Source organism: Schistocerca serialis, chromosome 11 (genome assembly GCF_023864345.2).
Source record: "Schistocerca serialis cubense isolate TAMUIC-IGC-003099 chromosome 11, iqSchSeri2.2, whole genome shotgun sequence".
NCBI lineage: Eukaryota > Metazoa > Arthropoda > Insecta > Orthoptera > Acrididae > Schistocerca > Schistocerca serialis.
The window spans coordinates 76,897,000-76,922,075 of NC_064648.1; the positions used below are offsets into that span (position 1 = coordinate 76,897,000).

At 39.7% G+C, this 25,076-nt stretch overlaps 1 protein-coding gene across 1 annotated transcript in view; it reads left to right on the forward strand.

Moving 5' to 3' along the window:
- Nucleotides 1-24,671, forward strand: part of LOC126426927 (uncharacterized) — a 163,063-nt gene extending 138,392 nt beyond the window's left edge. Inside the window, exon 6 of the mRNA XM_050089034.1 lies at nucleotides 24,518-24,671. Within this exon, the coding sequence (XP_049944991.1) occupies nucleotides 24,518-24,540 (23 nt within the window). The 3' untranslated portion in view covers nucleotides 24,541-24,671. The remainder of the gene's footprint in view (nucleotides 1-24,517) is intronic.
- The last annotated feature ends 405 nt before the right edge of the window (nucleotides 24,672-25,076 follow it).

The window sequence follows — 25,076 nt, forward strand, 5'->3', positions numbered from 1 at the left end:
ATTATCAGAGACATATATATATATATATATATATAAACAAATAGCAAAAAATAAAAATAAAATAAAAACGATACGAAAGAATTCTACGGTCTACCACATCGGTATGCACAGATTCGAGGATTGCCGAGCCAAATAAGTGTCAGTGTGGGTGATGTAGAATAGTGTAGCAACAATATGTTTGGAAGTACGTGTAGTAGTTAATCGGTAAACTTCGAGTTGTTCTGAGTCTGCCAGTAACATATTTAATAATGTAAGATGAAAGTTATTCACTTGGAACTTCAGTTAATTCCCTTTATGTTATTTTTTAAATTGATTCTTATTTTTCAACTGTTTTGTTTTATTTCTACGTTAATACTACCAGTCGTTGCTGTTAACATAGATAACATAAAACATTGTACGTCACCATGATTAATGAATATGTACGACCTGTTTAGAGTTTCCAGATAACGGGTCTGAAATTCGTAGTAAAATATTGAACCAAATAGAACTTAATTTTTCCAGTCTTCTATTAGTCCATCTCCTCCTTGTTCCTCTTATCTCCTCTACCCCCGCCCTCTCTCCCCCTCTCTTTCCCTCTATCTCCTTCACCCTCTGTCTCCTCCTGCTACTCCTGTCCCAGTTTATCTGCTCTCCCCCATCTCTGCTCATTTGCTAGTCCTTCCTGTCCATCCGCTCCTTCACTCTGTGTCCATGTCCACCTCCCTCCATTTATCCCCTCCTTCACTTCTCTTTGTCCATCTCCTCCTGTCCGGTTTCTCTGTCAACCATCCCTCATTCTGTCCATCTTCTCCTCCCTTCTCCATGTCGAACTCCTCCAACTCTTCTTTCACTGTTCATCTCCTCCTCCCTCCGTTCTCTCTCCATTTCCTCCTCTTTCCTTATCCTGTCCATATCCTCCTCCCCCCTCTCGCTGTTCTGTTCATTTCCTCCTCCATATACTCTTTCTCCTCCTCTTTCCTTTCTCTGTCTATTTCTTCCTCTTCCCTACTTCTACCCATCTTCTTCCATTCCCTTGACCATTGTCTACCCCCCTCTCTCTGTCTGTCTCTTCCTCTCCCCTGTCCAGGTACATCTCTTCCTCTTTCCTTTCTCCATCTCCTCATCCCCTCCTCTTTGTCCATTCCCTCCTCTTATCATTCTATGTCGATTCCCTCGTTTTTGTACATCTCCTCACACACTCTCTGTCTGCCAGTCTTCTCCTGGTCCACTATCACACCCACCCCAGCAGGATGCTGCTGGCTCACACTGCCACAGTATTTATTATGCAGAGACTAACTAATAAGTGTATCACATTTGATAGCCATAGTTGCAGGGTTTTAGGACAAACTTTCCACCAATGGCTTTGTTTGCGTACATGCAAGTCAAATATGTTTCACGTATATTTAAAATTTTGCACGTGTATTTGCAGACATATTTCACTTGTATCTCTAGTGAAATTCACCCTGCACATTCATTTTCCCACAGCTCAATGTTTGTGACGTCGTGTCTTCTGAACTGACGGGAAAAAAGTGGCAGCAGCACAAAATAATTAATGTAGAGATATGAAATCTTGGGAATAAATTTCTTTAGATGAAATATTTAAATGATTAACATTGCAGTATCACAGGTTGATATAGGTGCGAGGAAAGCAATTGGAAATGTGAAACGCTGAAACGCTGGCATACAACCGGTGTAAGCCCCCAGAATGTCGAATCTAAGCATGCAGACGTGCATGTATTGTATTGTACAGATTCTCGATGTCAGTTTGTGGGATGGAATTCCATGTCTGTTGCACTTGGTCAGTCAATGCGGGGAAAGTTCATGCTTTTTGTGGATGACGCTGGAGTGCTTGTCCAATGATGTCCCATATGTGTTCGATTGGAGACAGATCTGGCGATCAAGAAGGCCAAGGAAACATGCTGACACTCTATAGAACATGTACGTGGGCGAGCGTTATCCTGTTGGAATACACCCCCTGGTGAGCTGTTTATGAATGGCCACACAACAGTTCGAATCACGAGACTGACATGCAGTTTTGCAGTCAAGGTACTCGGGATAACCACGAGAGTGCTCCTGCAGTCATAAGAAATCGCACCACAGACCGTAGCTCCAGGTGTAGATCCAGAATGTCTAGCACACACACAAGTTGGGTGCTGGTCCTCAACTGGCCTTTTTCTTGTCATCTTAAAGGCATCCTTGACTAACAACTACTCACCACGTCCAATATCAAAGGTAGGTAACACTCACGACCGTCACGGCGTGTATTTAAAGGAAGCTCGATTTGAAGACTCATAGTAACGCTATTTGTGCCACTGGCTCGAGATCCGATTGGTTGGTTAATTTTGGGGACGGGACGAAACAGCGAGGTCATTGGTCTCATCGGGTTAAGGAAGGATGGGAAGGAAGTTGGCCAAGCTCTTTCAAAGGAACCATCCCAGCTTTTTCCTGAAGAGATTAAGGGAAATCAATGAAAACCTAAATCAGGATGGCCGTACGCGCATTTGAACCGTCATCCTCCCGAATGTGAGTCCAGTGTGCTAACCAATCCAGCACCACACTCGGTCCATAATCCAAATAGACGTCATCGTTCAGCTGTCTAAACGCGTCTACAAACTTTCGTTTATGTCGCACAACTGCTTCTTGGTGGTGCGGTTTTTTTTTTTTCGTCAGTGTATTTCTGTAGATGCATTCGGTGACACATGTGTATACTGTCGGCGAAATGTGTTGCGAGTAGAGTCAAATGTTCAAACTTGTGTGAAATCTTATGGGACTTAACTGCTGAGGTCATCAGTCCCTAAGCTTACACTCTACTTAATCTAAATTATACTAAGGACAAACACACACACCCATGCCCGAGGGAGGACTCCAACCTCCGCGGGGACCAGACGCACAGTCCTTGATTGCAGCGCCTTAGACCGCTCAGCTAATCCTGCGCGGCAATTAGAGTCAACAGGATAGAAATAATAAATTGAAACGTCACGCATGATGTGACAGTTTATCACGCATCTTTGTTTTGGCGTCATATCTCCTCAACGGCTTGTCCTAAATTAAACATTTCCGTAGATACATTCAACAGCATGCGTGTTTATTATTTGAGAAATGTGTTGCGAACAGCGGTAGTAGTATAGAAGTACTTAGGTTAAAATTCATGATTAATGCGGCATTTTTTCAGCGTGAACAGGGAAAATGTAGTAAGTAATAAACTTTCTGCTTTCATCATTTGGTGACGGTTGTCAGCGACAAAAGGTTTTGGAAAAGGTTAGACATTATGTGTGAAGTTTCTTGGAAGTCGTTAATTGCTCTTTCTGAAATGCGAATAAAGACTGTATATTCGTTCGTCATGGGCTACACACCTTTTTCACCTGTTCCTATTTGACAGGTAGGTGTTTCTCATCACTACATCGATTATCTCCAGACAGAAAGTTATATGTGAGCAAAGTTTGGCTGAAGTCAGTCCACTATTTTTAGACGGTATGTGGAACATAGATACATATATACATCCGTTTTTATAATACGTACGGATTACTGTCTTTCCATGAACTTTTTTGTACTTCCTCCTGTCGTCCACCAATTGAATCATTTCCTTTGTTACCCAAGATTTCATAGTACCTACCCTCCTTGTACCTGTGTCTGACTGTGCAACATCTGAGATTGCTATTTTTAGAGATGACCACTTCTCTTCAACTGAACTGCGTATTGTAATGTTTTTTATCGCAGTTCCCGCACACTTAGCGAACTTCAGACGCGTCCCATCACTCCTGAGTACATCAGTATCCCACTTCCTTCCACTCACACTCTTCCGAACGATTCTCCTAAAGCTTTGTCGACTCTTCATCGTTACTGCATTACGATATGAGTCAATATCTGCTCCTGGGTAAGACTTACAATTCAATATCTGATTTGGGAACCTCTGTCCGACCACAGTGTAATGCACCTGGAGTATTCCCATATATCCAGGTGTACCTCCTCCTCTTGTGAATGTTGAAATGAGTATTCACTGTCACCATCTGAAATTTATTGGAGGTCTCAATTAGTCTGTGTCCTCTCTTATTCTTACTGCCTATCCTATATTTTCCGGTAAACCTTTCTCGTATTTCTTCCCCTGCAACCAGATTCCAGTCCCCCATGTTTATTAGATTTTAATCTCCCTTTACATACTGAATTACTCGTTCAATATCCTTAAAATTAACTTCCCTTATGTACTCATTTTTCGATTCAGACGTCGGTATGTATGTATAAACTATCGTTGTCGGCATTGGTTTACTGTCGAAACAGATGAGAGCAACCATATCACTGTTCACAGTAGCTCAATTCCTCCTCAACATTCCTATTTATACCTAATCCTTCTCCTGTTATACCATTTTCTACTGCTATTGATATAACCACATATTCGCCTAACCATAAATCCTTACCTTCTTTCCGTTTCACGTATGTGGCACCCTCCACATCTACTATTGAGCTTTAGCAACTGCCTTTTCATATTTTCACCTTCAGAGTTCTTACATTCCTCAGCTTGTAGAATGTTACTCGCTCGTTCATTAGTCCAATTTTTTCCTTAGGCTGGCCTACCCCTTGTCAGTCCCCTCCAAGAGATCCGAACAGGGGACTGGGCGCCAATGGAGAGATCATGATGACACTTTTATAAGGGGGTTGTAGCTTAAATAGTGGCAACTAATTATTTTCAACCGATACAAAAGAGTCACATGTTTGCACCTGTTACTGTCCTTCAAAGTAATCACCAGCGTTGTGTAGAACCCCTTTCCAGCGATGTGGAATGCGTAGTATACCGTTAGCAGAGTCTGTTCTGTTGATGGTGCGAATGGGGCGGTCTACTGCCTGTCGAATCTCTGGAATAGTTCTGAAGCGAATGCCACGAAGTGGTTCCTTCATCTTTGGAACCAAATCAAAGTCACAAAGACTTAAGTCCAGGGAGTATGGTGGATGGTACAGTACTTCCCAGCCCCATCGACCAAACAGAGCAACCACAGCTTGCGCTGTATGCATCCGCCCATTGTCGTGCAAAATGATGGGTGACTTGTTCAGAAAGTGTCACCGCTTCTTTCACAAAGCTGGTAGCAGGTGATGCTCCAAAAACGAACTAATACTTTTAGAACTCATTTAGTTTCCTGGTCTCTCATTCCTACTACTTAACCAACATTTTCCCGTAAATCTCTCTTATATTCCTACAGCTCCTCTTGTTTCTCAGTCACACTTAATTATTAGATTTTGAACGCCTTTATACACTGAATTACCTATTTAGTATTCTCATTTACTCTTTCTATCTCTTCGTCTTCTGCATGTGATGTTAGCATGTATACCCCAACTACTGTTGTTGATGTTCAGTGGGTATCGATCCTGTTGGGAAATTCCTACCACTGATAAAACCAGAATCCAAATCTCCAGCTTACTGTGCAGATCTGTTACTCACTTCAATTCTTCAATTGTGGCTACTCCAACTGCACTTTTAATAATTGTTCATTGCCCTCCCTGACACACTCTCCCCATCTTAATTTTCCCTTTCTTAAATCATGAGTATTGCTGAGGCTCTCCGATATTGGAATAGAGCCCCAGCTTTGTACATAATGGAGAAATCCTGCCCTTACCTCATGCATGAGACGCGGGTTCAAGCCCCAGCTGTAGCACAAATTTTCATTGCCTCAGCCTCTGTCCTTATCGAAGACAAAGTATTGAGCTGTTCACAGTAGCTCACTCTCTGCCTACACTATTTTATGCTACTGTTAATATTACCCTTCATTCGCCTGACCAGAAGACCTTTTCCTGTCTCCATCTCACGTCATTGACCCTACTATGTCTGGACTGACTCTTTGCATTTGTAGTTTTCGGCTTTCCAGCTTCTCTACCACATTCAGATTGCTGACAATCCACGCTACGAACTCCTACACTGTTAAGATTTCGTTGGTTATTTACTCACGTTTTCAATCTCACCTCCCCCTTGCCAGTTACTTCTCAGTTTCAAAGTTTGGGAAAATATCATCCACACAGTTCCAAAGAATGCGAGAGCTGGAAAGTGCGGGAATTATCGCACAGCCAGCTTAATAGCTAATGCATCTACGCTGTTGTAAAGAATAATATACAGAAGAATGGAAAAGAAAATTGAGGATGAGTTAGATGAGAATCAGTGTGGCTTTAGGAAATGTAAAGGTGTAAGCTGGCTGATGTGCCTTAAGGTCTTTATGAAAGAGGATAACGTAGCCTACACGCCATTGGATAATGTATCATAACTGTCATCTCAAGATCAGGGTGGTAAACAGGCATGCCACATAGCTATAAATTTTGGCCCTGTCTCAAATTAATTAAAATGCCACTGTGATGTTACAAAATTACACAAATTAATATACATAACAAGTTTGGGATTTATCCCAAAATGATAAGACAACCTCTCCCGTTCTCATTTTACATTTTAATTTATCAAAGCTTTCAAGGTTCACGTCATAAATACAAAGGAGGTTTAATTACTTTCAACTCCCAACCAATTAATTAACATGTAGACATTGAATATGTAATTGTTGTTGTTGTTGTTGTTGTGGTCTTCAGTCCTGAGACTGGTTTGATGCAGCTCTCCATTCTACTCTATCCTGTGCAAGCTTCTTCATCTCCCAGTACCTACTGCAACCTACATCCTTCTGAATCTGCTTAGTGTATTCATCTCTTGGTCTCCCTCTACGATTTTTACCCTCCACGCTGCCCTCCAATGCTAAATTTGAGATCCCTTGATGCCTCAAAACATGTCCTACCAACCGATCCCTTCTTCTAGTCAAGTTGTGCCACAAACTTCTCTTCTCCCCAATCCCATTCAATACCTCCTCATCAGTTATGTGATCTACCCACTTTATCTTCAGCATTCTTCAGTAGCACCACATTTCGAAAGCTTCTATTCTCTTCTTGTCCAAACTGGTTATCGTCCATGTTTCACTTCCATATATGGCTACACTCCATACAAATACTTTCAGAAACGACTTCCTGACACTTAAATCTATACTCGATGTAAACAAATTTCTCTTCTTCAGAAACGATTTCCTTGCCATTGCCAGTCTACATTTTATATCCTCTCTACTTCGACCATCATCAGCTATTTTACTCCCTAAATAGCAAAACTCCTTTACTAATTTAAGTGTCTCATTTCCTAATCTAATCCCCTCAGCATCACCCGATTTAATTTGACTACATTCCATTATCCTCGTTTTGCTTTTGTTGATGTTCATCTTATATCCTCCTTTCAAGACACTGTCCATTCCGTTCAACTGCTCTTCCAAGTCCTTTGCTGTTTCTGACAGAATTACAATGTCATCGGCGAACCTCAAAGTTTTTACTTCTCCATGAATTTTAATACCTACTCCGAATTTTTCTTTTGTTTCCTTCACTCCTTGCTCAATATACAGATTGAATAACATCGGGGAGAGGCTACAACCCTGTCTCACTCCCTTCCCAACCACTGCTTCCCTTTCTTGTCCCTCGACTCTTATAACTGCCATCTGGTTTCTGTACAAATTGTAAATAGCCTTTCGCTCCTTGTATTTTACCCCTGCCACCTGCAGAATTTGAAAGAGAGTATTCCAGTTAACGTTGTCAAAAGCTTTCTCTAAGTCTACAAATGCTAGAAACGTAGGTTTGCCTTTTCTTAATCTTTCTTCTAAGATAAGTCGTAAGGTTAGTATTGCCTCACGTGTTCCATCATTTCTACGGAATCCAAACTGATGTTCCCCGAGGTCCGCTTCTATCAGTTATTCCATTCGTCTGTAAAGAATTCGCGTTAGTATTTTGCAGCTGTGACTTATTAAACTGATAGTTCGGTAATTTTCACATCTGTCAACACCTGCTTTCTTTGGGATTGGAATTATTATATTCTTCTTGAAGTCTGTGGGTATTTCGCCTGTCTCATACATCTTGCTCACCAGATGGTAGAGTTTTGTCATGACTGGCTCTCCCAAGGCCGTCAGTAGTTTTAATGGCATGTTGTCTATTCCCAGGGCCTTGTTTCGACTCAGGTCTTTCAGTGCTCTGTCAAACTCTTCACGCAGTATCTTATCTCCCATTTCATCTTCATCTACATCCTCTTCCATTTCCATAATATTGTCCTCAAGTACATCGCCCTTGTATAAACCCTCTATATAATCCTTCCACCTTTCTGCCTTCCCTTCTTTGCTTAGAACTGGGTTGCCATCTGAGCTCTTGATATTCATACAAGTGGTTCTCTTCTCTCCAATGTCCTCTTTAATTTTCCTCTAGGCAGTATCTATCTTACCCCTAGTGAGACAAGCCTCTATATCCTTACATTTGTCCTCTAGCCATCCCTGCTTAGACATTTTGCACTTCCTGTCGATCTCATTTTTGAGACGTTTGTATTCCTTTTTGCCTGATTCATTTACTGCATTTTTATATTTTCTCCTTTCATCAATTAAATTCAATATTTCTTCTGTTACCCAAGGATTTCTGTTAGCCCTCGTCATTTTACCTACTTGACCCTCTGCTGCCTTCACTACTTCATCCCTCAGAGCTACCCATTCTTCTTCTACTGTATTTCTTTCCCCCATTCCTGTCAATTGTTCCCTTATGCTCTCCCTGAAACTCTCTACAACCTCTGGTTCTTTCAGTTTATCCAGGTCCCATCTCCTTAAACTCCCACCTTTTTGCAGTTTCTTCAGTTTCAATCTGCAGTTCATAACCAATAGATTGTGGTCAGAATCCACATCTGCCCCTGGAAATGTCTTACAATTTAAAACCTGGTTCCCAAATCTCTGTCTTACCATTATATTATCTATCTGATACCTTTTAGTATCTCCAGGATTCTTCCAGGTATACAACCTTCTTTTATGATTGTTGAACCAAGTGTTAGCTATGATTAAGTTATGCTCTGTGCAAAATTCTACAAGGGGGCTTCCTCTTTCATTTCTTCCCTCCAATCCATATTCACCTACTATGTGTCCTTCTCTCCCTTTTCCTACTGACGAATTCCAGTCACCCATGACTATTAAATTTTCGTCTCCCTTCACTACCTGAATAATTTCTTTTATCTCGTCATACATTTCATCAATTTCTTCATCATCTGCAGAGCTAGTTGACATATAAACTTGTACTACTGTAGTAGGCATGGACTTTGTGTCTATCTTGGCCACAATAATGCATTCACTATGCTGTTTGTAGTAGTTAACCCGCACTCCTACTTTTTTATTCATTATTAAACCTGCATTACCCCTATTTGATTTTGTATTTATAACCCTGTAATCACCTGACCAAAAGTCTTGTTCCTCCTGCCACCGAACTTCACTAATTCCCACTATATCTAACTTTAACCTATCCATTTCCATTTTTAAATTTTCTAACCTACCTGCCCGATTAAGGGATCTGACATTCCACGCTCCGATCCATAGAATGCCAGTTTTCTTTCTCCTGATAACGACGTCCTCTTGAGTAGTCCCCGCCCGGAGATCCGAATGGGGGACTATTTTACCTCCGGAATATTTTACCCAAGAGGACGCCATCACCATTTAATCATACAGTAAAGCTGCATGTTCTCAGGAAAAATTACGGCTGTAGTTTCCCCTTGCTTTCAGCCGTTCGCAGTACCAGCACAGCAAGGCCATTTTGGTTAATGTTACAAGGCCAGATCAGTCAATCATCCAGACTGTTGCCCCTGCAACTACTGAAAAGGCTGCTGCCCCTCTTCAGGAACCACATGTTTGTCTGGCCTCTCAACAGATACCCCTCCGTTGTGTTTGCACCTACAGTACGGCCATCTGTATCGCTGAGGCACGCAAGCCTCCCCACCAACGGCAAGGTCCATGGTTCATGGGGGAAGAAAACATGTAATTATTAAAACTTTATCTCTATATGTGAAAATTTTATGAGAAATGAACAATTATACCTTTATCAATGATAGTTACATCTATGTTATTGTAGCTGAGCAATGGGCTAAGTTGGTGGAGAATGAACTTTATTTTTTAAACTAATCAAAACTCTCATGTACTCAATGGAGGGTATGTTAGTAATTAACTATTGAATTTCTATATTCAAAGCATACGCAGGTTGGAGTGAGCAAATCTCGACTCAGCATTTTATCTCGCCTGAAGCGTGTTGGTACATTCCAAATTGGGAACTGTGGCAGCATTGTCTCCGTGCTCGATCTGAAACGCTAATTCCCTACTCTGGCCTTGACTGAATTCAATCAGTCGTAACGTTCCTGCATTCCATAGAGCGTCAAATGTTCCCTAGTCGAAGTTAATGGCAATTCCACACTCGCTATGGGATGAAGCGACATGCACAAATCTCTGCCCCCAGAAATTCCCGCAGGAATATGCACTGCCGCTTTACGTTTGTCGCCATAATACGTGAGGCATACCTCCCTCACTTTGCAAACGTAAATTTTGAGTCTCAACGTCTTCGCTAATTTTACCACACGCATGTGTGTTGCCTGCCACGAGATGAGAGCTCTCTGTGTGTTTATTCTCAAAATTGTTTTATCTGATGTTGCACTCCCCACCGTGATTCTACATCACACAGTATCACTTCAGCCAACTGCTTCCTCGTTATGTGTGAATTCTTATTTTTCTTGTTGAGGTCACTGCTAGCCTCGTTGATGTAGTATCACCATTTACACACAGTCTCGGCTATGTTTATTCTAAAAGGTATTATATTGTACTCACCTTATTTCTTTCTACATTGCAGTTGGGCCTTCTTTTGTTAATGTTAATTGGGGTTTCTCATTGCCATTAGCGACATGCGCTGGTCTCCAAGATGCGTTCACTTTATCTGATTAACACATGCCCCTGTCGTTATAAGGGTGGATATTGTTTTGTTATTCAGTACATGAGATTGCCGTAATTACTTCCTCTTGACAATATAGAGTTATTTTCTGGGGATTTTATTCTGTATCGTACATATGAAGCTTATGTAATGTCTGAAAAATGTGGACTCCTCACACATGCCGTCCCTTCCGACTTGATTTTGAGCTGCTGTGAGCAATGGTTGGGGCATTGGTCATTGCACTGCAAAATCGTAAGCTCACTTAGTTTTTCATTGTCCAGCTGCTGGTCTACCTTATTCTAGATGGTCTTGTCTTAATATCCTGAAATTTTAATTTAAAATCAGGCTTTTACATGGTATTTTTTCTACATGATTACTGTTTTACTTGACAATCTTTTATAATAGTTGTGTTGAATTCAGTCCTACAATATTTGGTTTTTTTACGATTAAATTATGTTAAAATGTTTTGTTCACACTTTATTGTCCTTTGTTAATAATAATTCCAGGCATTCCATAGTTATCAAACACTCATTATGTTGATTATGGAAGAGGGGTTGAAGTTAAGGAAGTGTTTTGTTTCTATTATCTATAGTCTCAACACATATACCTCTTATTTTATTTAAACTATTACCATATTTAAATAATTAATGATTTTCCATAGTGCCAACTTTACATTTCTTCATCTTATTTATCTTTGCAAACACGTTTTCTATCTCTACTATACTCAAATATTTTTTGACATGTTTAAATTAAATGAATAGATTTCATACATGAAATACAAAAATATAAAAACATGATGATTTAGATTAAATAAAGGAACTTTACACATGAAATACATAATATAAACATAGGGTACATTTTCCAATTACATTTAGGCCTACAATTTACAAGTGGAATTACAAAAATACAATTGTGCAGCAGTACAGATTTAATTTATTTACTGGTATTATAATTCTTTTGTTTGAATGAGTGTCTTTTTCCCTCCTTTTTGATATTACCATGACTTTGCCACATACATCACTTTTTTCATTACTCTTTCACTTAATTTTGGGCTGAGTTTCTTCTCAACTCTAGTGTTGATTAGTGGTCGCTGATATTGATATCATAGACTCTGCTGTTGCTGAAGATTGACATCCACAGTTCTGAGCGTTTGATTACAACTGCTATTACATTGTCAGTTCGTCCAAGGCACTGTAATAAGGTAATGACTTAGGTGTACTTGTCCCTCTTTCATGTAGTTGCCATCGAGAATGTTGAGTGTAACTCCACGACTATAGTTGCAGGTTGATGTATGAAATCCCCCATATTCACTCTGCTAGAAGGTTTGACCACCTTTATTTGTTGAATAAATTAATTCTTAAGGTGTGTTGAATATTACTTGTAGTTGATCTGCGAAATCTCATACTGGTTTCAAGGATAAAAGGAATCTTCTGTCTTCTGCCGTCATATTGGGACCCTCTCTTCTCTTCGTTTCTTGGTGTATCTTCACGTCTTCTTTCTTGGAACTTGCGCTTCTCAGGCATAGGGATAGGATTTTTTGGTCAGAGAAAATTAATCGAAAGGTTTACCAGTTATGTTTGTTATGAGATATGAAGTTAGACTAGATCACAGAAGGGATAAATCTGCCTTCAGATATACACTTGTCCATTAGATAATTAAGAGAAATATTGTGTGTTTATTTTTCCCAGGGGCTCGTGATGATAATGTGGGCCTAGCTTGTTTCTTGTCGCTATTGTTGTCGCTAATGGGGTTTGCTTGCTGTCTTTGCACGTGTGCACCCCAGGTGTCCTAATTGCTGTCTTTCCCCAATCCTTTTTGGTAAATGGGGTGAGGCACATTCTTTAACATCCGCCTGGCTCGTTATGCATCTTAATGTAAGGCATGAGTCAGTGAATTCTTTCCCTTGGTCACTGGTTTGTTGTTAACACCATGTGGCGCAATCGTTTACTCTCACTCAGACCCATAGCTTCCCATCGACTGTGTGTTTTTAACATCAGCTTGGCTGCTCCTTCCTTACCCAGACGACGGTAATGAAGTGGCTCTGCGTCTTCTTCACCTCTTGACCGCTAATTACAGTTTTCTTTACATTAATTTTACAATAAAGTTTACGTCAATTGATTACATATATAATACAACAACATGAACTTTACATCGAATAATTATATAGACTTTTACATAGAATTGAATCAATGAACATGTACATGAATAACACAATAAAAATTTGAATGCCGGATATTTAAATAAGATTATCTTAGTTACTTTACTAAAATTAATCATTTATATGTCTTCACATTATTTTATTTTGGTTTTATGGTTCCTTCACTTCATGTACAGGTATGAATTGGTGATATGTGGATTAGTTCATTGCTTAGTCATGCTATTACTTTCCTTTTATTAATCTTTTCTGATCTACTTTACCAATTTAATTGATTAGTATTATGGGGCTTAATTTTGAATCATTACTTGTTTGTAGTTCTTCTTGTTGGCATCTGGATTTCTGGTGCAACCTGTAACATATCTTTATTTGTTCTATATCACTTATGAACTATTTGTTTGTGTTCTCATGGCTAATTGCCTTATGATCAGTGTAAAATTATTTTCCAATGTGCCTGTAGATTAGCACGCTATTCTTCAGCAAATAGTGCTGTGGAATGTCAACCAATTTCTTTTCTTTCGATTATGTTTGACTTTTATCACTTCAGGATCTTCATTCTTTGTATATGTCATAGTCATTATTGTCACTATTAAATAACTGCTCTGATATTGTGATTAACTCATTTCCACTATCTATAACTGTGTTGACGCCAATACCCTTTACTATTACACACAGTATCGGACTTATCTCCGAAATGCCCTCTTCTTTGTCTTCCTCCATGAATACGTCCTCAATTACTCCATAGTTTAATCGATGTATTTGTGTTTGTTCAGTAGTTTGGGGAGAAGTACTTTCCTTTTGCAAATTGTGTAACTATATTGTTGCTCCTTTTAGATCAGCTTCTACCTTAGCCAATCTAGATCTTAAAACATCATATTGACACCTTGCTATCTCTTTTAACTTTTGCCTCCTCATCACACAGCCATGTGATCGTATTTAATTAGGACTTTAAAACGTGACAACTATTTTTTAAATGTTATTGTACCTCACGTTTAGATTCTACATTAGGTGTGTTGGTATTCGCACCTTTATTCAACAATTAGTTTTCATCTTTGTTATCTGCCACTGAAGGTTGCAAATTCACATCTTCAGCTATGGCGTTATTTATTGCGATGCTATTTTCTGTATCTAGCTTGGTGATTACATACTCCCAGTAATATTGCCGTACTATGTCGTCTTATGTGCCACAATTATGCACCCCTGACTTTGATTTATCAGACTTTCAGATACTTCATTGTTTGGTTGGTTTTTTGGCCTAGACGATATATTTGCCCTATCATTGGCCTATGATCTACCTGTTCTTCCCTATTCTGTTCGATTCACTGTATCCATAACGCTTCCGACTCTTTCTGCTTTTCTTCCAAAGTGTTATGCATGGATTTTAACAAATCTTGCAGCGTATCAAACTTTTGATTAGGTGGACTTGTTCGTACATTCCTTTTTTATTTCTGACCTACACTAGCTTTATTTTGTGGGTTATTCTTATCATCTTGATCAATTGTACTGTGACTAATTACATTAGGATGTGTGTTAACCTGTTGAGAATCGTCTTTCGTCTGTGCAGAATCAAACATCTGCGCCAAATACATTAATGCTTTCTCAATATTACTTGGTTCATGATTAGGTAAAGCTAGGAGTTCGTCCTCTTCGTCCATATCTGTTCAATCTATCTTGTCTCAACACTGAAGTGTCGGTCCTGATACTTTTTATGATCCTTCTCTCATTCCTATTTCCAATTTCGATTCCTGTCCATCACATTTTAACCTGTTTATCGCTGCTGTTACTTCGCTACTCCTTTCTGCAAGAAGTGTCTTATCTACTTGAACCCCTGCAATACCTGACGTCTGTCATTCTACATGCTTCCCTGGGTTTGGTGGACGTATCTACTTGAACCCCTGCAATACCTGACGTCTGTCATTCTACATGCTTCCCTGGGTTTGGTGGACGTATCTACTTGAACCCCTGCAATACCTGACGTCTGTCATTCTACATGCTTCCCTGGGTTTGGTGGACGTATCTACTTGAACCCCTGCAATACCTGACGTCTGTCATTCTACATGCTTCCCTGGGTTTGGTGGACGTATCTACTTGAACCCTTGCAATACCTGACGTCTGTCATTCTACATGCTTCCCTGGGTTTGGTGGACGTATCTACTTGAACCCCTGCAATACCTGACGTCTGTCATTCTACATGCTTCCCTGGGTTTGGTGGACGTATCTACTTGAACCCCTGCAATACCTGACGTCTGTCATTCTACATGCTTCCCTGGGTTTGGTGGACGTAATTCAACTTCCCTCTGTGGTTCATTTCTCCTGTAATTACCTGACGTATTTGGCTGTGGTTGCGTTCTTGCACCATCTCCACATCTACTTTCTCTCCATTGACCTGGCGATCGCTGATTAAAATCAGTCTGTCGGTTCTCCCGAAGTCTCCAATTGCCATTCCTATTCTCGTCCATATACGTCCTGTTCGAATTATTATTATTATTATTAAAACCATACCCATTACGTTGTGGTCCCGTATTTCCACTACTCCTACTTATTTAAGTATTTCCATTTCGTCTGGAATTCAATCCCATTACCGATCTACCCTTGTTACCATTACTAGTCTCTTTATTGCTTGTCCTTTAAAAGTTATTCTGTCCTGACTCACGACGTCTTGGAGCGTCATTTCAATACATGAACTCAACCTCTCGTAAAACACCTTCAAAGGTTTCAAAATTATCGCCCTCACGTCCTATCAGTGCTTGTTGACATTTAATTGGTAATTTAGTTTTGCATATCTGTATCAAATCTCCATCGCTATATGGGCTGTCTAAACATTGATTTCTTTTCGCCATATTCTCAAAGCGTTAGACCGCAGTTCTCCCTTGCGAGTTTTCAAATGAGACATTTTGCAATAGACCGTACTTTATTCTCTTTTGCGCCACAGGTGACCAACATCTAGCTATAAAGGCTGCTCGAAACGAACCATACGAATTGCAAGTTTCTACTGTTTTCTGCATGGTTTCGACTATACTTCCTTCCATGTGTGCACAAATGAAATCTAGTTTATGTTTCACAGGCCAATGTGCTGGTATTCCTACTTTGAACTGATCAATAAATGTGCGAGGATGTAGACCATCTTCCTTATAGTGCAGGTTATTGCGCGCTGTATGAAAGTGGTTACCATCATAATTTCTTGCTTCGCTCTGTGACATCATACCTTCTGTGTTTTGAAAACTCGAATTCTGTTCTATGTTTGCATAAAATTTACGCAAACATGTGTAATTGGGCTCATTCTGTGACAATTGTGCCGCAGAATTACTTGCAGATTTCATTGCGCAATATGCGTGCATAACACCCACTACCGGCTCTGTATTTTGTAAGCAATTCTGGTTCGTGAGACACTGCACTGTAACCCATTGGTATTTATCCTACATGTTGTGGTGTTGCGTAATGTGTCGCTATTGCTTGGTCTGCGTATGTCACGCTTTGTGCTTGATGTGCGTAACCTTGCTGCAACCCACATTCTCAACTGACCTGCTATTCTCTCTTGAGCAAGTGGTCGCAAACCACATTGTTCCCTACTGTTACCGTATTCTTCTGGGATATGTTGTTTTGGACTAATTTTCCGATCTCTGTTTACGTTTTCGGACTGACATTCACATATGCCTTTCTGTCTCACTTCACCTGTACATTCGCATCCTCGTTCTGTCGTATTATGGGCGGCTGTTGAATTTGCCGTCTTCACAGTATTATCTACAAACATAACGAAGATTCTGTCGTCGTTTTCGACTCCCCACTAACGCTTTCCGCGTCTCCTCGACTTTCTTTTGAATGGAAAACTTCCTTTCTGAGCCGTTGAAATTGATGTACGTTTTTCTCTTGTATCTTTAAAATACGAGCATTGAATTTCCTAAATGCAGCTTTCGTTGTTCTTTTGTGAGACATCGTTTTAGCAATGATATGTGTCGCTTTCGTCGACGCTCTGATGGCAAAGGCTTCGACGTGTAGTTTAACTTTTTTGACACTTTGTTGTGTATCTTCATGTAACAGTGGGACAGTGTCAATGTCTGTTCTCATTTGTGTCTGCCCTGTAACAAGCGTTTGAAGCGTAATTTGTGCTTCTTGAGCTTCAGTTCGGATTCGGTCTAACTGACCTTGGTTTTTTCTATTTATTTGTTAGTTTCTCTCAGCCCCAGTGCTATGTGCCCTTCTAACTCTTTTTGCCTTGAGTTATGCCCCTTCTAAATGCCCTGCTAATTCTTTTTGTCCTTGGGTTATGCGCCCTTCTAAACGCTTTTCGGATTCTTGAGATTATTGTAATAAACATTTGTCTGATTCCTGAGATTGTTGTAATAACCGCTGCAACATACCACATATGTTGGCGTTTTCCACTCCTACATAATTTTCGCCCGTTGCCATTTGATGTAACCATTCCCTCTCTCGTTTTTCGTGAATCGTTTCCTTCTCTTCTGAACACAGTGTAGGTGCATTAACACTCGTTCTTCCATGTGGTTGCAAACCTGTCTGATTCAATATGTTCACGTTCGGTTCTACAAACTGTAAATTACTGTCAACGGATTCTACATCTGAATAATGTGCAATGCTGTCCTCATGTCCATTTCTTTGACCATATTGAACACCATGTGCTACATTTTCGGTCTCATTCGGTATTTCTACGTCCTCTGTTTCGTGTTGTTCACGCTGATCTGGCTGTTGCGTGTCCAACTCGATCCTATCAAGGTCTGCCATGACTTGTCTCTACCTTGACCTACTGTTTTCTGTCATTTTTGATCGTTCCTCTTAGCGTTGCTGTTGGTTAGTATTTCGAACCTTACTACCCGTTAACATCAGATTATACGACTTGACTCTACCCCAAAATATGATTCACACAGTTCTATATTCAATACGTTCCCTCGTCTTTCCTTTAGCCTTTTTTGTTACTGGTTTTGAGACAGAACTCAACACAACCGTATAGAACAATGTATTGCGCCAGCAATTAAAACATACACAAGTACACATCTATCTACACTTATTTACTTAACTTTTTTACTACTACACAGTTGAGTCACATTTCAATAAAAACTATTTTTCTCCATTTTGAATTAGCTTTTTGTTTACCCTCAATAGACTATCAGAATGCTGTTAATTCAAAATCCTGTATTTTATATCTCAGCCGAATGCTGTTTATTCAGTATCCCGGCAGGGTAAGCCATTTGTAAGGTCGCTGACATGTCTTACAGTTTTATGCAAGTGGATAACGTATTTTACACGCCAATGGATAATGTATCTTGCGACAGGGAGGTAAAATAATAAAGAAGTGCGGTTTCAGCGTTTTCCCACGAAATGCTGCATATACAAATGTTGGTTAAAAATGTTATTGCAAAATTTGGCTCTCACGTAAGTCTCAGGGGATGATTTCCACACTTGGTGCATTAGTACACTTCCACTGCCGCGCATTTGTTATAAATTTTGAATTAATTCTTCACTCAGACATAAGTACAGTTTATGCTATGGAACGAGAATTTGGCGACTGTTACACAAAAATCAGTTTTTCACGACACAGTTCAATCACTACTTATTGGCGTTGTCCTTTTCTTTCACAAAATGAAATTAGCACTGGTGAGACGGTTTACAGCTTTTTTTTTTAATAATAATTTGACTCCTAGCCCCCAATAGCAGTAATGTGAGCTGCTGTAATCGAAAGTTATTCAATCAATTCGAACAGAACCACAAGTCCCACTGTCCTCTTTGTTCTAACAGTTTTGGCGCGAAATCATAGTTCACCACATGTTCACTTACGACGATGTGCACCTCGTAAATCGCACTCACACAAATAATCGTAGCACTTCCAGTTCACCAAATATGTGCTTGAGCACTTGCACTATTAAACAATACCCTTTGTCGAAATAAATCGGCGCGGAAAAGGTTTCTCAAACGACCACATGGGCCACCCTCAAGTGGGGCTTGCTCGCCACCCACCCTCCAAAACGACTGACCAACTGTAACACCTACAGCGCCTATCGGTGTTGAAAAAACAAAAATAGCTCCCAAATTAGCTCCCATGTCCTTAAAATATCAATTCACAAAATGACCCAAGTCCCTCCACAAGTAGTAGTTACGAAAAACAAATAAAAAACAAATAGAGGGAAATATCTAGTATGGAAAGCAAAAAAAAAGAAAAGGAAAATTTAATTATAAATTTTAGAAACATGTGATCGGGGAGAAACAGTAGAAAATATTAAAATATTAGTTATTCCAATGCGTAAGAAAATCAATATTATAGTCATAGAACGTAGGCCTTGGACACCAAAGACAGCATTTATTCACGTATAAATAGCCATACGTTGTAATTACGATACTCCAGTCTCTAGTCTGTTCTAGTTCGGAAGTTAACTAGGACGTACAGCTTTAGAGAACAACAATTGGGACTTTATTAAACGGGCATCAAGAATAGATCGTGAGGAGATTGTTTTTGAGGATTGTCAATTCAAGATTTTAATTTGGACTTTTATCAGATTAGATAAACGGGAAGGTGAATAGTAATCTCTTTGCCTTTAATGTCAATTCATGTGAATATTTAATCGCTTTACTGAATGGAAAATTATAACTGGATTCGGACTTTGAATTGTGATAGTGGGAAACTTTAGCTTCAAGCGACTGGTGATCATAGTTAATGACAGTTTGCGTATATTAAATAGAAATAACTTATTTACCGAAAATGACAGGATATTATCTAACATCTCTGATGCTAGTGGGAATCCTACTTAGACATCTAATTAAAGAACTTGTTTGAATGAGATCGTATGAGTGGACCTATTTATTAATAATTCTTGTCAATAAACTAACGTTGTTAATTTGAAACATAATACAAGTCTTGAACATTAATTTAAGTTAGATTAACAAACGTTAAGGTTACGTGATCTATGCCAAGAACAAACTAGCGATTCGTAACTAAAACAACTGAACGAAATGTTAAAGTATCGTCGTCTGTAAACATTGGTAGTAAAGCTACTAAAGATTTTTTCTCTCAGAGTTGGGAAGACTATACGTGAAGTGACTCACGTTTAACATTGGGTTTTAAAAGTGGTCAAATTGATACTTAGATGGGACAATATTAAGTAAAAGTAAAACCCTTCAATGACAGTCAATGTGTAAAAAATGAAATCAAACTTTCACCTAGTAGACGAAAAAGTGAAAACAGAAAAAGGGCGGCTACACAACGACTGAACTCTGGCCAAGATGGCCACTAGCTTATATAGGCTCGGACGTCCACCCACCTGGTGATGCAAGTACCAACATCACCAGTTAAGGTTACAAATTTTGATACCTACGTCCATACACCATCGGAACCGCGCTAAAAAGTACGTCTAATCTACTATGTTCCATTAATTTCAAGGATTATTCTATCGCCCGTGAATCAAGTTTCAGTTTTTGCAAACTTTCGCCACTTGGCGAAAATTTGTGTGTTAACATCTGTGCTGCAAACTTTTAACATAGGACTGCATGTGACACCGTTTTTAGACGTAATCAATAGCGATCTACACATTGCGATGCTCAAAATCTTCATATCTATAAAAATTAATTAATTATGGGCGATAAATGTTAATAATAATTTGCAAACAATGATAACTATTGCAAGTTAAGTGTATAGTATAACTTAACTAGTTTAAAATACGTGTGATGCCATCCCAAATATTATATAGTGCCGTTCTTTACGTCATGAATTTTCTATTGAATTTTATAAACAGTGATGGCAACATAGTGAAAGAACTGGAAGCGAGGTGTAGCAAAGCTAATGCAGTGAGCGCTCAGCTACGATCTACTCTCTTCTGCAAGAAGGAAGTCAGTACCAAGACTAAGTTATCTGTGCACCGTTCAATCTTTCGACCAACTTTGTTGTATGGGAGCGAAAGCTGGGTGGATTCAGGTTACCTTATCAATAAGATTGAGGTGGCGGATATGAAAGTAGCTAGGATGATTGCAGGTACTAGTAGATGGGAACAATGGCAGGAGGGTGTCCACAATGAGGAAATTAAAGAAAAACTGGGAATGAACGCTATAGATGTAGCAGTCAGGGCGAACAGGCTTAGATGGTGGAGTCATGTTACACGCATGGGAGACGCAAGATTACCCAACAGACTCATGGGTTGAGCAGTAGAGGGTAGGAGGAGTCTGGGCACACCAAGGAGAAGGTACCTGGATTCGGTTAAGAATGATTTTGAAGTAATAGCCTTAACATCAGTAGAGGCACCAATGTTAGCACTGAATAGGGGATCATGGAGGAATTTTTTAAGGGGGACTATGCTACAGACTGAACGCTGAAAGGCACAATCAGTCTTAAATGATGATGATGATGATGATGATTTTATAAACAGTTTCCCATCACACATTGTTTATTGCTCTTTACGAGCTTAATTATTTATGAATCTTAACGTATGACTACGGCACTCGATCCGCTATGACGAAACGTTTTTAATGAGTGCCCGCTCGTCCTTGTATGTTGTTGTATACTATTTTTATTAATCTTTCAGTATTCGTGATATTAACCGATTTTGAGGTTGCTATAACTTTTTCGTCTCGTCACTTTAAATCAACATCGATCTTTCAGAAGGTGCACATTGCAGACCACAATCCACTGCAGCAACGCTCTTCATAGTTCTCGTGTAATGCGCAGAAAACCAAACAGTGCCCCCAGCTGCGGCCGCGAACACCGACCTCTGCAAATCTGGCGCGGGCGCGGCGCGCGCTTCCGGGATTCTCCACAAAACTGTCCTTGCCTATTAGAAACGCCCATCTAGTAACGGGGGTTTGTACCGACACAATCTTAACTGTCATCTCAAGCCCAGGGTGGTAAAAAGGCACACCACATAGCTGCAAATTTTGGTCCTGTCTAAAATTAATTAAAATGCCACTGTGACGTTACAAGAATACACAAATTACTATATATGACAAGTTTAAGATTTATCCTAAAATTATAACACAACCTCTCCCTTTCTCATTCTACATTTTAAATTATCAAACCTTATAAGGTTCATATGGTAAATACAAAAAGATTTAATTACTTTCAACTCCCAACAAATCAGTTACCCTGTAGACATTGAATACGTGATTACTAAAACTTTATCTCTATATGTATGAAAATGAAACAATTAAACCTTTATCAATGATATTTACTTCTACCTTGTTGTACATGACCAATGGGCTAAGTTGGTGGTTAATGAACTTTATCTTTTTAAGTAATCAAAACTATCATGTACTCTTGAACTTCTATATTCGAAACGTACGCAGGTTGGAGTGAGCAAATATCGACTCAACATTTTAACTCGCCTAAAGCGTGTTGGTACATTACCGATCGGAAACAGTGGCGGCATTGTCTCCGTGCTGGATCTGAAACGCTAATTCCCTACTCTGGCTTTGACTGAATTAAATCAGTCTTAACTTCCCTCCATTCCGTACACTGTTAAATGTTCCCTAGTCGAAATTAATAGCAATTCCACACTCGCTATGGGATGGAGCGACATGCACAAATCTCAGCCCCCACAAATTCCCACAGGAATATGCACTGCCGCTTTACGTTTGTCGCCAGGATACGTGAAACATACCACCCTCACTTCGCAAATGTAAAGTTTGAGTCTCAACGTCTTCGCTACTTTTACCACACGCATGTGAGTATCCCATCACGAGACCAGAGCTCTCTGTGTGTTAACTTAATTCTCAAAATTCTTTTATATGACGTTACTCTCCCCACCGCGGTTCTACTCCGTCACACAGTATCGCTTTGGCCAACTGCTTCCTCGTTATATGTGAATTCTTATTTTTCTTGCTTGGGTCGCTGCTATCCTCGTTAATGTAGTATCACAATTTACCCACAGTCTCGGCTGTGTTTATTCTAAAAAGTACTGTATTGTACTCACCTTATTTCTTTCTGCACTGCAGTTGGACCTTCTTTTGTTAATGTTAATTGGGTTTCCCAATGCCATGAGCCACTTGCACTGCTCTCCAAACTCCGTTCACTTTCTCATTTGGGCATGCCCCTGTCGTTATAAGGGTAGACATCGTTTTGTTATTCAGTACATGAGATTGCCAAATTACTTCCTGTTGAAAATATAGAGATATTTTCTGGGGATTTTATTCTGTATCATACGTATGAAGCTTATGTAAGGTCCGAAAAATGTGGACACCTTACAAAGGCCCCAGAGAGGCAATTCTCACGTTGCGGTTGATAATGGAAGCAAGACTAAAGAAAAATCACGACGCTTTCATAGGATTTGTAGACTTGGAAATAGCATTTGGCAATGTAAAGTGGTGCCAGATGTTCGAAATTCTGAGAAAAATAGGGTTAAGCTATAGGGAGAGACGGGTAATGTACAATATATGAAAGAGCCGGGAGGGAATAATGAGAGTGGACGACCAAAAACGAAGTGTTTCTATTAAAAGGGGTGGAAGACAAGGATGTTATCTATCACCCCTACTGTTTAATCTGCATAAGCAAGAAGTACTGATTGAAATAAAAGAGAGGTTCGCGAGGGGGGGGGGGGGGTTAATATTCTAGTTGAAAGGATACCAATGATATAATGAGATTGGTATCCAGAGTTAAAGTGCAGAAGAATTGCAGCGTATGCTGAATGGAATGAGCAGTCTAATGAGTACAGAATGTGGATTGAGAGTAAATCGAAGACAGACAAAAGTAACGATAAGTGGCAGAAATGAAAACAGCGAGAAACTTAAAATCAGGATTAATGGTCACGAAGTAAATGAATTCTGGTAAAGTAACAAATAACGGATGGAGCAAGGAGGATATCAAAAGCAGACAAGCACACGCAAAAAGGGCTTTTCCGACCAAGAGAAATCTACTAGTATCAAAAATAGCGCTCAATTTGAGGTGGAAATATCTGAGAATGTACGTTTGGAGCACAGCGTTGTATGAAAGTTAAACTTGGACTGTTGGAAAACTGGAACAGAAGAGAATCGAAGCATTTTAAATGTGGCGCTACAGACGATTGTTGAAAATTAGGTAGAGGTACTGCACAGACTCGGAGACGAAAGGAATATGTGGGAAACACTGACAGGAAGAAGAGACAAGATGATAGGACATCTGTTAAGAGATAAGTAAATGGCTTCCATGGTACTAGAGTAGACTAGAGGAGACTAGAGGGACTGGAATACTTCTAGCAAATAGTTGAGCACATGCGTGGCAAGTGCTACTCTGAGATGAAGAGGATGGCACAGGAAAAGAATTCGTGGCGGGCCGCATCAAGCCAGTCAGAAGAATGTTCATTAAAAAGAAACAAGAGGTAGCAAATCGGCTGTGTCCTTGCCTGCAGTTTCCCTAAGAGATTCAGAGAAACCGATGAAAAATTGAATCTGGATGCCATAGTTGGGATTCAAAAGGCTGTGATCATGGATGCGAGCTCAATGTCGCACCACTGAGCCTCGTCGGTAAACTTTTCCAAATAAAGTCGTTTAATTCTGTGGTATAGAACTTCATTGATAATTACTACATATGTGCTCGAACTTTACAGTAGTAGTTTCAGTTTCGACTTTTAAAATCCATTCCAATATCTGTTGTTTTATTAAGGGGAAATGTTACTACGTATTCGTCATTGTAAACACTTATGCTTACGTTGTTAACAGGTTCAGCATGGGGCCGAGGCTGATCAACAGGTTCTTCAGCAATGGTTGTGCACAGATAGTGGCCTAGCATAGCACCTTGTGTACAGCTGAAGTAAGGAAGTACAGTGTATTTACTTTTTAATAAATAAAGGTTAATAGTCTTCATTGTTTTAAATGCTGCTCCAATCTCACAAGCCACGATGTTTCAATTGGCAGTCCTTGAAATGTCGTATGGATTCCATATACCAGAAAGAAATGTAAAATTTAATATAACTGGTATGCACATCATGCAGTTGACAGTTTATTTAAGAAGGTGTATATACGCATTGAAAAAGATTCTGACAGATTTTCAAGTTTACTTTTTTTTCAAATATTGGACGATATACTATGTGATCAACAGTATCCAGACACCACCAAAAACCATATGTTTTTCACATTCGGTGCATTGTACTGCCACCTACTGCCAAGTACTCCGTATCAGCGACCTCAGTAGTCATTATATATCGTGAGAGAGCAGAATGGGGAGCTCCACGGAACTCACGGACCTCGCATGTGGTCAGGTGAGTGTGTAAGGAGCAAA